This window comes from Salvelinus namaycush, chromosome 1 (assembly GCF_016432855.1).
Source record: "Salvelinus namaycush isolate Seneca chromosome 1, SaNama_1.0, whole genome shotgun sequence".
Lineage (NCBI taxonomy): Eukaryota > Metazoa > Chordata > Actinopteri > Salmoniformes > Salmonidae > Salvelinus > Salvelinus namaycush.
The window spans coordinates 66,465,822-66,482,399 of NC_052307.1; the positions used below are offsets into that span (position 1 = coordinate 66,465,822).

Consider the following 16,578-nt stretch of genomic DNA (forward strand, 5'->3'; position numbering starts at 1 on the left):
GATGGTGTTGGAGTCGTGCCTGGCCGTGCAGTCATGAGTGAACAGGGAGTACAGGAGGGGACTGAGCATGTACCCCTGAGAGTTCCCCATGTTGAGGATCAGCGTGGCGGATGTGTTGTTACCTACCCTTACCACCTGGGGGCGGCCCGTCAGGAAGTCCAAGATCCAATTGCAGAGGGAGGCGTTTAGTCCCAGGGTCCTTAGCTTAGTGCTGTCCAACAATACTCTATTGTGGCTCTATTTCTTTTCACATAAACAAAACATTCAGTCCAGGTGCCCCTTTTTTGTATTTTTTTTTTGCAATTCTCAATAAGCCTTTCAGGGGCTCTGACAGTCCTTTTTGGTCGTTCTGCTGAAGTGCTTCCTGAAACAGTTGGACAGCGTTCATTGTCAGTCAGGGTGTTCTGACTGAATTGTCCATTTCCATTTCATTTGACGCTTCAGCAGTATCCTCCTGATGATCCTCAGTCCCTTGAGTGAATGGCTCCAGCCTTAGATCCACTCTGTTTCGTCTCAGTTGTGATCCATGCTCTGTTTGGATCTCATAGGATCGCGGTGCAACTTCTCTCTGCACACACCCTTGCTGTATCCAGGTTCCTATAGTGATGTCTCGGAGTCGTACATGATCTCCAGGTTTCAGTTCAGGTAAGTGTCTTGCACTTTTGTCGTGACGATGTCCTCAATGCACTTATTGATAAAGCCAGTGACTGATGTGGTGTACTCCTCAATGCCATCGGAAGAATCACGGAACATATTCCAGTCTGTGCTAGCAAAACAGTCCTGTAGTTTAGCATCTGCTTCATCTGACCACTTTTTTATAGATCGAGTTACTGGTGCTTCCTGCTTAAATTTTTGCTTATAAGCAGGGATCAGGAGGATAGAGTTATGGTCAGATTTGCCAAATGGAGAGTGAGGGAGAGCTTGGTACGCGTCTCTGTGTGTGGAGTAAAGGTGGTCTCGATTTTTTCCCCTCTGGTTGCACATTTAACATGCGGATAGAAATTAGGTAAAACTGATTTCAGTTTCCCTGCATTAAAGTCCCCGGCCACTAGAAGCGCAATCTCTGGATGAGCGTTTTCCTGTTTGCTTTTTGGCGGAATACAGCTAATTGAGTGCGGTTTTAGTGCCAGCCTCGGTCTGTAGATAGCTACGAAAAATACAGATGAAAACTCTCTAGGTAGATAGTGTGGTCTACAGCTTATCATGAGATACTCTACCTCAGGCGAGCAAAACCCTGAGACTTCCTTAGATATCGTGCACCAGCTATTGTTTACAAATATGCACAGGCCCCCGCCCGTGTCTTACCAGAGGCTGTGGTTCTGTCCTGCCAATAGAGTGTATAACCCGCCAGCTGTATGTTCTTAATGTCGTCATTTAGCCACGACTCGGTGAAACATAAGATATTACAGGTTTGAATGTCCCGTTGGTAGGATATACGTGCTTTCAGTTCATCCCATTTATTTTCCAGCGATTTAACGTTAGCTAGCAGAGTGGAAGGCAAGGGCAGATTATCCAGTCATCGCCTGATCCTCACAATGCATCCTGATCTCTTTCCGCGAAACCTACATTTCCTTTTCCAGCGAATCACGGGGATCTGGGCCTGGTCGGGTGTCCGTAGTATATCCCTCGGGTCCGACTTACTGAAGAAAAACTGCTCGTCCAATTTGAGGTGAGTAATCCCAGTTTTGATGTCCAGAAGCTCTTTTCGGTCATAAGAGAAGGTAGCAGCAGCATTATGTACAAAACAAGTAACGAACAACGCAAAAAATAAAATAGCATGGTTGTTTAAGAGCCGATAAGACGGCAGCCCTACCCTCCGGCGCCATCTTCATTAGCTGCCTTGGCAGTAGCTAATGGGGATCCATAATAAATACAAATACACAAGAAATTGTATTTGACCGATATTGTTTTTTATTCCTTCTATTCATATGTGTTCTATTTCTATGTCAGTCCTGGTGATTCTGTAAGTGTGACACACCATACGTTAATTGAACATTACCCAGCCCTCCTTTTACCACAGTGGAACCACAGCCTGTGGGACATGCTCCATCTTGCCCTTCCAGTAAAGCTCTAACCATTTAGGTCAACAAGTCCAACAGACCATCCAGATCTGCGGTTTCTGGAGGGAATCCAGGAAATAAACATCTAATAATTTGTTGTGTAACACCATATATATTGCGAAATAGGACGAACTGAAAGTGTCTCTGAAAGTAATATATGGAATTATGTTCCATTTCAGTAACGATATATGAATACAAAGAGGGAACTGTAGATTATAAAGAGACAAATAAAATGTTCACACTAGTGTGAGCCTAATGAACCTAAACATTCTTTTCGCTTCAGTTGTCACATTCTTTTGGCACCTGTGTGTTCACTAATCAAGGTTATGCAGCTTAGATGTGTTCCACACCGCTGGATCTATAGACATCATTTATGAACATTTTGGAAATGCAGTGAGAAATCAAAACAACCACACAGTTGGACATATTATTGTTCTGACATGAACATTGCTACCCCTCACCGAACACATCAAACATGGATGTCCTTGTAAGACCAGCCGAGTATAGTGCAGTTTATGCTCTTTTGGGTCAGACTTCCACACAGGACAGTGGGATTGATCCGTGTAGTTCTCAGCTGTGCTGTGGGAAGACATGGCTGACATTTAAAACAACGGAACATCACATCATGGGCTTCTGGTAGACAGGTGTTGAACATCACATCACGGGCTTCTGGTAGACAGGTGTTGAACATCACAGGCTTCTGGTAGACAGGTGTTGGACATCACCTCACGGGCTTCTGGTAGACAGGTGTTGAACATCATGTGCTTCTGGTAGACAGGTGTTGAACATCATGGGCTTCTGGTAGACAGGTGTTGGACATCACCTCACGGGCTTCTGGTAGACAGGTGTTGAACATCACGGGCTTCTGGTAGACAGGTGTTGAACATCACGGGCTTCTGATAGACAGGTGTTGGACATCACATCACGTGCTTCTGGTAGACAGGTGTTGGACATCACATCATGGGCTTCTGGTAGACAGGTGTTGGACATCACATCATGGGCTTCTGGTAGACAGGTGTTGGACATCACATGGGCTTCTGGTAGACAGGTGTTGAACATCACATCATGGGCTTCTGGTAGACAGGTGTTGGACATCACATCATGGGCTTCTGGTAGACAGATGTTGAACATCACATCACAGGCTTCTGGTAGACATGTGTTGAACATCACGGGCTTCTGGTAGACAGGTGTTGGACATCACCTCATGGGCTTCTGGTAGACAGGTGTTGGACATCACGGGCTTCTGGTAGACAGGTGTTGGACATCACATCACGGGCTTCTGGTAGACAGGTGTTGGACATCACATCATGGGCTTCTGGTAGACAGGTGTTGGACATCACATCACGGGCTTCTGGTAGACAGGTGTTGAACATCACAGGCTTCTGGTAGACAGGTGTTGGACATCACATCATGGGCTTCTGGTAGACAGGTGTTGGACATCACGGGCTTCTGGTAGACAGGTGTTGGACATCACATCATGGGCTTCTGGTAGACAGGTGTTGGACATCACAGGCTTCTGGTAGACAGGTGTTGGACATCACATCACAGGCTTCTGGTAGACAGGTGTTGGACATCACATCATGGGCTTCTGGTAGACATGTGTTGGACATCACATCATGGGCTTCTGGTAGACAGGTGTTGGACATCACATGGGCTTCTGGTAGACAGGTGTTGAACAGCACATCGTGAGCTTCTGGTAGACAGGTGTTGAACAGCACATCATGGGCTTCTGGTAGACATGTGTTGGACATCACATCATGGGCTTCTGGTAGACAGGTGTTGGACATCACATCATGGGCTTCTGGTAGACAGGTGTTGAACATCACATCATGGGCTTCTGGTAGACAGGTGTTGGAGATCACATGGGCTTCTGGTAGACAGGTGTTGGACATCACATCATGGGCTTCTGGTAGACAGGTGTTGAACATCACATCATGGGCTTCTGGTAGACAGGTGTTGTACATCACATCATGGGCTTCTGGTAGACAGGTGTTGAACATCACATCATGGGCTTCTGGTAGACAGGTGTTGAACATCACATCATGGGCTTCTGGTAGACAGGTGTTGAACATCACATCACGGGCTTCTGGTAGACAGGTGTTGAACATCACGGGCTTCTGGTAGACAGGTGTTGGACATCACATCATGGGCTTCTGGTAGACAGGTGTTGGACATCACAGGCTTCTGGTAGACAGGTGTTGGACATCACATCATGGGCTTCTGGTAGACAGGTGTTGGACATCACAGGCTTCTGGTAGACAGGTGTTGGACATCACATCATGGGCTTCTGGTAGACAGGTGTTGGACATCACAGGCTTCTGGTAGACAGGTGTTGGACATCACATCACAGGCTTCTGGTAGACAGGTGTTGGACATCACATGGGCTTCTGATAGACAGGTGTTGAACAGCACATCGTGAGCTTCTGGTAGACAGGTGTTGAACATCACATCATGGGCTTCTGGTAGACAGGTGTTGAACATCACATCATGGGCTTCTGGTAGACAGGTGTTGGACATCACATCATGGGCTTCTGGTAGACAGGTGTTGGACATCACATCATGGGCCTCTGGTAGACAGGTGTTGAACATCACATCATGGGCTTCTGGTAGACAGGTGTTGAACATCACATCATGGGCTTCTGGTAGACAGGTGTTGGACATCACATCATGGGCTTCTGGTAGACAGGTGTTGGACATCACATCATGGGCTTCTGGTAGACAGGTGTTGGACATCACATCATGGGCTCCTGGTAGACAGGTGTTGGACATCACATCATGGGCTTCTGGTAGACAGGTGTTGAACATCACATGGGCTTCTGGTAGACAGGTGTTGGACATCACATCATGGGCTTCTGGTAGACAGGTGTTGAACATCACATCATGGGCTTCTGGTAGACAGGTGTTGGACATCACATCATGGGCTTCTGGTAGACAGGTGTTGAACATCACGGGCTTCTGGTAGACAGGTGTTGGACATCACATCATGGGCTTCTGGTAGACAGGTGTTGGACATCACATCATGGGCTTCTGGTAGACAGGTGTTGGACATCACATCATGGGCTTCTGGTAGACAGGTGTTGAACATCACATCATGGGCTTCTGGTAGACAGGTGTTGGACATCACATGGGCTTCTGGTAGACAGGTGTTGGACATCACATCATGGGCTTCTGGTAGACAGGTGTTGAACATCACATCATGGGCTTCTGGTAGACAGGTGTTGAACATCACATCACGGGCTTCTGGTAGACAGGAGTTGAACAGCTCAACATGGGCTTCTGGTAGACAGGTGTTGAACATCACATCATGGGCTTCTGGTAGACAGGTGTTGAACATCACATCATGGGCCTCTGGTAGACAGGTGTTGGACATCACATCATGGGCCTCTGGTAGACAGGTGTTGAACATCACATCATGGGCTTCTGGTAGACAGGTGTTGAACATCACATCATGGGCTTCTGGTAGACAGGTGTTGGACATCACATCATGGGCTTCTGGTAGACAGGTGTTGGACATCACATCATGGGCTTCTGGTAGACAGGTGTTGGACATCACATCATGGGCTTCTGGTAGACAGGTGTTGGACATCACATCATGGGCTTCTGGTAGACAGGTGTTGGACATCACATCATGGGCTTCTGGTAGACAGGTGTTGAACATCACATGGGCTTCTGGTAGACAGGTGTTGGACATCACATCACGGGCTTCTGGTAGACAGGTGTTGAACATCACATCATGGGCTTCTGGTAGACAGGTGTTGGACATCACATCATGGGCTTCTGGTAGACAGGTGTTGAACATCACGGGCTTCTGGTAGACAGGTGTTGGACATCACATCATGGGCTTCTGGTAGACAGGTGTTGGACATCACATCATGGGCTTCTGGTAGACAGGTGTTGGACATCACATCATGGGCTTCTGGTAGACAGGTGTTGAACATCACATCATGGGCTTCTGGTAGACAGGTGTTGGACATCACATGGGCTTCTGGTAGACAGGTGTTGGACATCACATCATGGGCTTCTGGTAGACAGGTGTTGAACATCACATCATGGGCTTCTGGTAGACAGGAGTTGAACAGCTCAACATGGGCTTCTGGTAGACAGGTGTTGAACATCACATCATGGGCTTCTGGTAGACAGGTGTTGAACATCACATCATGGGCCTCTGGTAGACAGGTGTTGTACATCACATCATGGGCTTCTGGTAGACAGGTGTTGAACATCACATCATGGGCTTCTGGTAGACAGGTGTTGAACATCACATCATGGGCTTCTGGTAGACAGGTGTTGAACATCACATCATGGGCTTCTGGTAGACAGGTGTTGAACATCACATCATGGGCCTCTGGTAGACAGGTGTTGTACATCACATCATGGGCTTCTGGTAGACAGGTGTTGAACATCACATCATGGGCTTCTGGTAGACAGGTGTTGAACATCACATCATGGGCTTCTGGTAGACAGGTGTTGGATGGAGTGGTGGGTGGCTACTAGTATCAATGCAATGTGTATTTATTTAGTCATTTTCTTATAAATTACCTATAATTTATTACAGTAATGTATAGGTTAACAAACTAGTGGTACATTATTTACATTAGTTGAGTAATCATGAAATACAGTATCATTTTAATGTTATATACAAAATAGTGTTACAGACTTCCTATCATAAATTCAGGATTTCCAGATGAACCAAGACAGTTCCCATGTCTGGTAAAAGAGAAGAGTTTTGTTCAGGTGTCACGTGCCTCCTAACGGAGGGAGGTGCAGGAATCAGGAGGAGGAGAGCAAGGAATTCCCAGTGGCAAAATAGTTTAATGAGCATTCCCAACACAACTACAACATGGGACTGAAACACGCCCAAACGAGGTTGCCACACACACAGGGAAATAAAGCGCATACACACGGAGGAGAAACCTCTGCTACTAAACTCAATACCAAACGGCACAACTGCCGAGAGAAAAGAAACCCTGTGGTGCAGACACGCACCCCTACTAACGTAACCACAGAAAACAATCCCGCACAAAGACTAGCAGGCAGCGGAGGTAAATATACCCACCGAAATCAACTAATCAGACACAGGTGTAAACAATACAGACAGACACAAACAAAAAGGAAAAATGGATTGGTGGCAGCTAGTAGGCCGGCGACGACGACCGCCGAGCACCACCCGAACAGGAAGAGGAGCCACCTTTGGTGGAAGTCGTGACATCAGGTGTGTCACTGTGAAGTATGTTTCCTCCCACACAACCGTCAGGTGTCACAGCGACTCCCATTACCACCATCCATAACCAGCCATACAACATACTCAAACCTCTCTACAAGAAAATGTACTGTGTTACAAAAATATGCACTGTGTTACAAAAATACACACCAAGGAAGGTACAATGAACAGTTAGACTACACACGATAAGGACAGACAGGAGACTTGAGTCCCAAACCCAGCTTTGAGTCAGACTCTCCACCATTCCTTTACCAGTTTTCACTTCCAGATCAATTATTCATGAGAAAAGGATTACTCAAAATTGGAACAAATTATGTCAATTTCAGTTTTGTTTGCTTGAAAACACCTCTTTGCTTTGAATCCATTCAAAGTAAGTCAAAGTCCAAACTAAGGAACAGTGACCTGGACACAACCCCTAAGACACTATCACACTTACTGAACCTTACCTTATGCACAACAAAACACCCACGTAATAATGCATTTATAATCATTTTTAACAACAGACATGCCTTAGTTGTATCAGTGTTTTAGGCAAAGTGTTGTGAAATTAAAAAAATATACAATTGATCACCTCTATATACAGTATAACACTATAGATAAAACTATTGGGATGACAAGAGCAAATTCTCTCTAAGACACAGTCGTGGGAAAAGCATGAAGAAAGGAATCCCATTTCCCCTTTGATCCTCAAAATCACTGTCAACTCAACCAAACAATAAGAAAATAACAAATGTTTTTTTCTTCAGTGAAGACATGTTGCAAGCCTCTGACAGTAATTACAGTCACGTGATGGTTATTACCAGGCTAATGCAATTTCAGCAAGCCCCTCCAGTTCCCCTTCTGTATGCTACACACACACACCAGTTCCAGAGACAAAGCCCTTCTCAGCAACCTCCATACACAGCTCTCTTTGCAGCATGGTCTAGAAACGTGCGTGTGTGTGTGTGTGCGTCTGTATGTCACACATCATTTCACAGGTTTGAAGTCTGATGTGTGTGGAAATAGCTGCCCCACAACAGGAAAGCCATTTTCTCCCCCCACTACATCTTGTGTGAATAACATGCAGATGGGTATAAATAAACTGACAACACAGATACTCACTTTGAAACCAGCAAACACTTTAGTCTAGGTCTAATGACATGAGAGTGAAGGAGGGTGAAGTCACGGTTCATATGCATGATGGTGGCACTTCTAATTAAATAACTTATGTATTTCTGGTGGCCCAGATGAAAGTCACATAGTAACAGTTTACACACGATCTAGTTGTCTTCTGTTTGCCTAAATACATTGAGGGTTCATAACCCACCTCGGTCATAACAGCAAGTCCAGAGAAAGCCATCAGCCATCACAGAGATCATCTCCCAGATTGCTAATGAGCAGTATGATGAGTGTAGGAAGATCCCTGGTAGGCCATACAAAGTTGAGTCAGGCAACCAGGAAGGATGGGCTCCAGGTTTACTGTCAGAGACCCACCTCCATCTACAGAAGTGAAAGTAAACCAAAAGTATGAACCTGACAGGGCAGGAGTGGCCTTGTAGAAAACAGCTGCATCATTAACTGATAGCAGCTGAATGATGACACATTCCTGTGACTCTGTACTATGAGTTTGGCTTCCGAGTGGGTGTTAGAGAAATGGTGGGACTTAACTGGCATTCTTCTTACTCACTGAAATGGTTTACCGTTGATAGGCCTGAACTATTCAAGTCTAAATATTACGCCTGAGCTGTGTTACAGGGTGTTTTTCTGCCCACATTGAATTGCGGGAAGCTGTAGAATAATAACAATAATTTGGGGGTTGCTTATATTTGTCCTGTTATTTGTTGCATATCCCAACTCCCCGTGAGACACCTGCAGGGAGTGGGGTCACGGCCAGGGTCACCATTGTACAGCGCCCCTGGAGCATTAAGGGCCGCCCCCAGGTGGTAAAAGTAGGCAACAATACGTCTGCCACGCTGATCCTCAACAGTGGGGCCCCTCAGGGGTGTGTACTTAGTCCCCTCCTTGTATTCCCTGTTCACCCACGACTGCATGGCCAAACACGACTCCAACACCATCATTAAGTTTGCTGACGACACAACAGTGGTAGGCCTGATCACCGACAACGATGAGACGGCCTATAGGGAGGAGGTCAGAGAACTACAACCTCTCCCTTGATGTGAGCAAGACAAAGGAGCTGATCGTGGCCTACAGTAAAATGCAGGCCGAACAGGCCCCCATTAACATTGACGGGGCTGTAGTGGAGGGGGTCTAGAGTTTCAAGATCCTTGGTTTCCACATCACCAACGAACTATCATGGTCCAAACATACCAAGACAGTCATGACGAGGGCACGACAAAACCTTTTCCCCCTCAGAAGACTGAAAAGATTTGGCATGGGCCCCCAGATCCTCAAAGGTTTCTACAGCTGCACCATCGAGAGCATCCTGACCAGTTGCATCACCGCCTGGTATGGCAACTGTCGGCAACTGATCGTAAGGCGCTACAGAGGGTAGTGCAAACGGCCCAGTACATCACTGGGGCCAAGCTTCCTGCCATCCAGGACCTATATAATACGTGTGTCAGAGGAAAGACCATAAAATTGTCAGAGACTCCAGTCATCCAAGTTATAGACTGTTTTCTCTGCTACCGCATGGCAATCGGTACCGGAGCACCAAGTCTAGGACCAAAACGCTCCTCAACAACTTCTACCCCCAAGCCATTAGACTGCTGAACAATTTATAAAAATCGCCACCGGACAATTTACATTGAACCCCCCCTCCCCCTTGTACACTGCTGCTACTCGCTGTTTGTTTGTTACCTATGCATAGTCACTTCGCCCGCACCTACATGTACAAATTACCTCAACTAGCCTGTACCCCCTGCACACTGACTCGGTACCGGTGCCCCTTGTATATAGCCTCATTATTGTTATTCTTATTGTGTTACTTTTTATTATTACTTTTTATGTTAACCTACTTGGTAACTATTTTCTTCTTCTTGAACTGCACTGTTGGTTAAGGGCTTGTAAGTAAGCATTTCACGGTAAAGTCTATACTTGTTGTATTCGGCGCATGTGGCAAATAAAGTTTGATTTGATATACAGGGTGTGTGTGTTTCAATGTGTGTGTAACTACCTCTGTGACTTGGTTCATCTGGTACTCCTGTAGTTGCTGTTGGAAGCCATAGTTCGGGCCTACGAAGGAACGCACGGCCTTGACAGCCGACAGACACTCCTCCCAGCTGTAGGTGGTGACGGTCATCAGGTAGGCCACCACCATGGTAGTACTACGGGACACACCGGCCAGGCTGCATTATGGGACAGAGCATAGTCATGAGGGGTCAGGTACGGTCAACAGAAAGTTAGTGGTTTATGGTTAGGTGGTGTATGTACCAGTGCACCAGACAGGCCCCTCCATTTAGACGACATTTGTGGATGAACCTGATGCTCTCTTTGAAATGCTGTGACCTGCAAAGACAAAAACACATGGCCTTATAAGTACAAGTACAGAATAAACAGTGTAGTGTAAAAAGTGTATCACTGATCATATCAGGATGTGGATTGTCTTGTCATAGGTGAGACTAGGGCTGTTAAGATGACCATATTACTGCCACACTGGCGGTCACGAGTCATGATGGCAATCAAATTCCACGTGACCATTTAGACACGGTAATTAGGCTTCTCCAAGCTCTGATGCTGCTGATGGTCATTAGTAGCCTACCTAACTTGCCAACTGCCTGGTACTTAGCATTGTCCCTCTAATCACTCTGACATCAATGCAAATGTTATTGAAAATCTAAATCAAACACTGAATGAGAGCCCATGAGCTCATGTTGCGCAACATTTCTATGCAATTGCATGAGAAAACAGAGTGATGGCCTCTATTAAAAATAGGAGGATCACATCAGCTTTCTATAGGCTAGGCCTACTATATTTATTTCTCAACTTCCCTAATACTAAGCACATTGCTTCTCTTTACAACAGGAGTATAGCCTACCTGGCTGGCATGAAAATGAACCACGAGAATAGCGTTCTCCACTCTCTATTTAAGTGCATAGATTCCATGTATTTTTTCCCGGCCCCTGTTTTGAGACAGGTACATGATAAATCAAAATTTCACATATATATTATTTAGTATATGTAAAGAGAAGATTAAATCAAGAATAGTCTGATGGGTGACAATATTAGCCTATCACTTGTGAATTATATATTATCACTTGATGCCCAGCTTAAGGCAAGAAACAGCACAATACTTTTTTTGGGAGACTTTTCACATCATAGTGTAATGGCTGTTGGAAGGAGAGGACCAAGGTGCAGCGTGGTACGTGTCCATATTTATTAAATGAACACTGAAATAACAAAAATAACAAAGCTAACAACCGAAACAGTTCTGGCTGGTGCAGACACACAAAACAGAAAACAACTACCCACAAAACACAGGTGGGATGTGGCTACCTAAGTATGGTTCTCAATCAGAGACAACGATAGACAGCTGCCTCTGATTGAGAACCACACTCGGCCAAACACATAGAAATATAAAACATAGAACAAAAACATAGAATGCCCACCCCAACTCACGCCCTGACCAAACCAAAATAGAGACATAACAAAGGAACTAAGGTCGGGGCGTGACACATAGCTGCACACCTCATATGTAGCCTAGCCCATAGGACTATATGTTTTGAAAAGGTTTGTATCACAATTAAAGTGGCCAAATAACTTCTTAAAATGGAGCACAATAATCAGTTTTACAACGGGTGTAGAGCCTAACTGGCATACATGTGAAGCATGTGAGTTTCAAGTATGGGGAAGATAATTTTCACCATAAAAATGCACATTTATAATAAAAGCATTACATTCATAATTGCATTTGCGGTCACTTTTTAGAATTGTGTTTTCCTGCTAATGGAAGATTTGTGCTTATAGCTTACTACGGTGTGCACATTGCTGCGCTTATAATGTGAGGAAATATCCTAATAGTTGATCAACAATTTAAGCTAAACGTTCTGATCTGTTGCTTCAGGCTCATTGCTTAAAAAAGTAGTTTTGATGCTAGTGGTTGGATTAATTTGGAATCTATCGCATCCCACAACTGTCCTACACTATGTTTGGAATATTTATTTCTCACACAGAATATGTCGACTTTTGTACTATGGGGGATAATAGATTGACATAGGCTAGTGTTTTTGCTGTTTGTTAGGCCTACTCATCTTGTTGGCTGACGAAAAGTAAATGTGGACAGTTCTTCCTCGGAATTGGATAAGGACACACGCAGTTGCCTCCCCAATGTGTCTGTCTTCACTTGTAGCCTGTGAGAAAGACCCGTCACGTGATGGAGAGCCATGTGAGTAAGAGGTGCATCAGAGCGTGCAACCGGGAGAAGGGAATTATAATAATTATATTCAGCCCAAGAGCACAATGGCCACTGGCCGCTAAAGACATAGATTTCTTTTTACGTGACATTACAGCCACACAAAAGGGATGCCACTGGAAAATTCGAGGCATTATCAAGAGCTTGTCAAAGTGTGTACAGCAAAAAACAAAGCAGGGCTCATGCCTTTCATGCAACTTTTTTCAAAACATCATTAGAGTCGCACCATTAGAGTCGCATCATGCAGCCTTATTGTATTAAAAATCAGAAGATATAGCCCGATGTTTGTATCACAACCAAAGATGCATAAATAACTTGAAATTAAGTATTTAGGAGTAGCTGTTTCTTTGTTAAGCGCTCAACACAGAATAGCTGCATATGCACACTCCTTTAAAATGTTTGGAGAAAATATCCTTTCTATTTTACTCAGCTATGTTCAATTGTATTCTTCATTCTATACAATCATGTAAAATAATGTCACAGAATTCTAAGCAAATCTTGTCTGCTTAATGAACTAGTGTACAGTTCCACAGACATATGGCATAGCCAGATCAGGGCCTAACACAAGGACAACACAAGGACAACAAAGAGTATGCTATTCTGTTCTTCTGAAATAGACTACATTTTCTTCATATCATGTTTCTTTAGACCTGTCTAAAATAAATCACGGATTTACTGTGATGATGTAGGCTCTTACATGGATATATTAGACTTTATAAAATGTAGATGTTCCAAAGATCTGCATCAGTGGAAATGTGTGGAAGCCAGGAGAAGCTAAATGTGTTTATGTTAATTAATGGTCAATTACCGTGAAACTGGCAGTTATTTGCTTAACAATCACCAGCTGACAAAATGTCATGACCGTCACAACCCTAGGTGAGACCAGATCTATAACTATATAAATTGATTTCAGGTCACATTTTATGGGATATGAGAAAGAACAGGAAGAAGTGAAACTAAGGTGTAAAAGTCATCTGGACCCCATCTCTGCACAGCACAAGTTCCTTCAATCCGTTTCATCTTAGTCATGATGTCCAGATAGATACCTGTCCTGTCTTATACCCAAGTATCTGTGTCCAATCATCACACCACTGGGAAGTCCCAGGGCACAGTCTAGTAATTTAGCAGACGGTCTTATCCAGAGTGACTTACATTAGTGCATTCATCTTAAGATAGCTACTGTAGGTGAGACAACAACACATCACAATCGTAGCAAGTACATTTTCCCTGAACAAAGTGGTTATCAGCAAAGTCAGTGCTAGTGGGAAAAGACGCATAAGGATGTTATGGAGGGGGAAGGGATGGGTAGCTTACTCTGGAGATGGTGGTGGAAGTGATCTGTCCTATACAGTTGTCTTGTTTAGTAGCACTCTCCACTGGACACTACCAGGAGAACCTAGAAGTATTTTCTATTCAACTTCCATTGTCATCCAAGAAAGTCATAATATCTCTCACACAACCCGTTGGTTTGTCAATTCATGCACCTTTGTAGGACTGCGAGGTAATGAGAGTATAAGGGACTCCTATACTGCTTCCCCTCCCAGACTTTACAACCACTATCATTCCATCTTTAGAGATCATCTTTTCATGTAGATCAATACAGCATGTACCCCAACTAACATTCTCCTTCCATCTACCCTATACTGTGACTTGATCTGTTTTTTGCTGTTGGTGTATGGCTACCACTCCAAACACTATTGGGAAATAGTAGTGAAGCGTTGCACAATGGGAGAGTCATATGGTGGGGAGCATTGTCCTATAACAGCAAAAGCTGCTTGGTTACCCAACCAACTCAACAGCCAGGGGCTAAAATAGATGGATTGCGCGTTCCCTCCTTCTCACTTGGAGTCAAACTCTTGCTGAAAGATGTCTCCTCAGCACTTTTCTAATTATTTCTGGTCCAGAGGTTTCCGGCTATCTTGTTAAATGTGCAGAAATGTATTATGTGGTGATTGTTTTGTGTTTTGAGAGGCTGAACTCCAAATGAAAACAAAAAGAAATAGGATCTTACACTGAGTAGACAAAACATTAAGAACACCTGCTCTTTCCATGACAGACTGACCAGGTGAATCCAGGTGAAAGCTATGATCCCTTATTAAATCAGTTTCAATCAGTGTAGATGAAGGGGCGGAGACAGGCTAAAGAAAAGTTCTTAAGCCTTGAGACATGGATTGTGTATGTGTGCCATTCAGAGAGTGAATAGGCAAGACAAAATATTTAAGCGCCTTTGAAACAGGCATGGTTGTAGGTTCCAGGTGCACCGGTTTGTGTCAAGAACTGCAATGAGGGAGGGGAGGGGTGTTTGGTATACTCAGTGTATATTTATGCAATAAGCCCCGAGGAGGTGTGGTATATAGCCAATATACCATGGCTAAGGGCTGTTCTTACGCACAACGCATCGCGGAGTGCCTGAACACAGCCCTTAGCCGTGGTATATTGGCCATACATCACAAACCCCCGAGGTGCCTTATTGCTATTGTAAACTGGTCACCAACGTAATTAGAGCAGTAAAAATACATGTTTTGTCAAACCCGTGGTATACGGTCTGATATACCATGGCTGTCAGCCAATCAGCATTCAGGGCTCGAACCACCCATATTATAATCACAAATGAAGGACAGTGGCAAACTGTATGGTTGAATCCAAACAAAGACTCTGTAGTGCTTTAGTTTTGTGATATCTGGTAACTGAAGATATAGGACATGTCCACCTGAATCTAATTCTAATTCTTGTTTCTTGAGTTTTTAATAAAACAACATGAAGTGGGGGTCAGGTCAGCATCCTACCACAATAATGACACACTCTCAGAGACTCATAAGGAGAGAGGCCCCCAGTCCTAGCCCCTAGGGCCCCTAGCCATGTCAGTCCCTGGCCTGGTCTCTAAAAGCGGGGAACAGGGGGACGTGATGAAACCAGTGCGGAGACCGTTAGCCCTGTTTTCCCAGCCTAGGGATTGTGACAGAGGGACTATAATAGGCCTGGTGACCGAGGCACAGCAGGATGTCACAGCAAGGCTTCCTTCCTGCTGCCTGCAGACCAGTTGGTTGCGACAGGGGGGTCAGAGGCCCCCCAACCCAACAACATCCCCTCCTCCCCTCATCCGCAACCTCCAACCACCCTCATCATCATCATCATCTCTCTCCTTCTTATTTTCCTCTGAGAAGACAAGTGATTGACAGACTGACTGAGTTATGCTCTGCTTGCGGGAGGTAAAAAAAAAGACTTACTAGTCGCCAAAGTTACGGAGCATGTCTTTAACACTAGTGTCTGTCCTTTTCTGACTGACTGGCAGACAGGGTGTTTCTGTCCAGGTATGAAAAGAAGGGTAGAACATTCCACCCTGGTAGTTATCCTTACTGCGCTACACAGCGGGCTACAATACTAATGTAATGAGCAGTAATTAATGTGGACAGTGGACACAGAACAAACTCAACAGATGGTGCAGGTCATAGGTACCATGGAAGTAGCTCTCTCTTTTATAGGATCTCTAAAAGTGGTGCGTGGCCAGCGTAATGTGCGGCTATGTATTGGAAAACGACACAATTATCTGTGCTTTTTTGGGCTTAGGCTCATAAAATGTCTTTAATGTATGGCTCATCAGGCTCAGGTGGCTTCAGGCTTGAATTTTCATGCCGATCAAAGCTCTAATCAAATCCAGACATACAGTTGAAGTCGGAAGTTTACATACACTTAGGTTGGTGTCAATAAAACTATTTTTTCAACCACTCCACAAATTTCTTGTTAACAAACTATAGTTTTGGCATGTCAGTTAGGACATCTACTTTGTGCATGACACAAGTAATTTGTCCAACAATTGTTTACAGACAGATTATTTCACTTATAATTCACTGTATCACAATTCCAGTGAGTCAGAAGTTTACATACACTAAGTTGACTGTGCCTTTAAACAGCTTGGAATATTCCAGAAAATGATGTCATGGCTTTAGAAG

General features: G+C 44.5%; 1 protein-coding gene across 1 annotated transcript in view; it reads right to left on the bottom strand.

The window, feature by feature from the left end:
* Positions 1-16,578, bottom strand: part of LOC120047748 (dual specificity protein phosphatase 22-A-like) — a 29,621-nt gene that overhangs the window by 4,798 nt on the left and 8,245 nt on the right. The window contains exons 5-6 of the mRNA XM_038993306.1: positions 10,651-10,725; positions 10,394-10,565 (exon numbers count right to left, since the gene is read on the bottom strand). Coding sequence (XP_038849234.1) covers positions 10,394-10,565; positions 10,651-10,725 — 247 coding nt within the window. The remainder of the gene's footprint in view (positions 1-10,393; positions 10,566-10,650; positions 10,726-16,578) is intronic.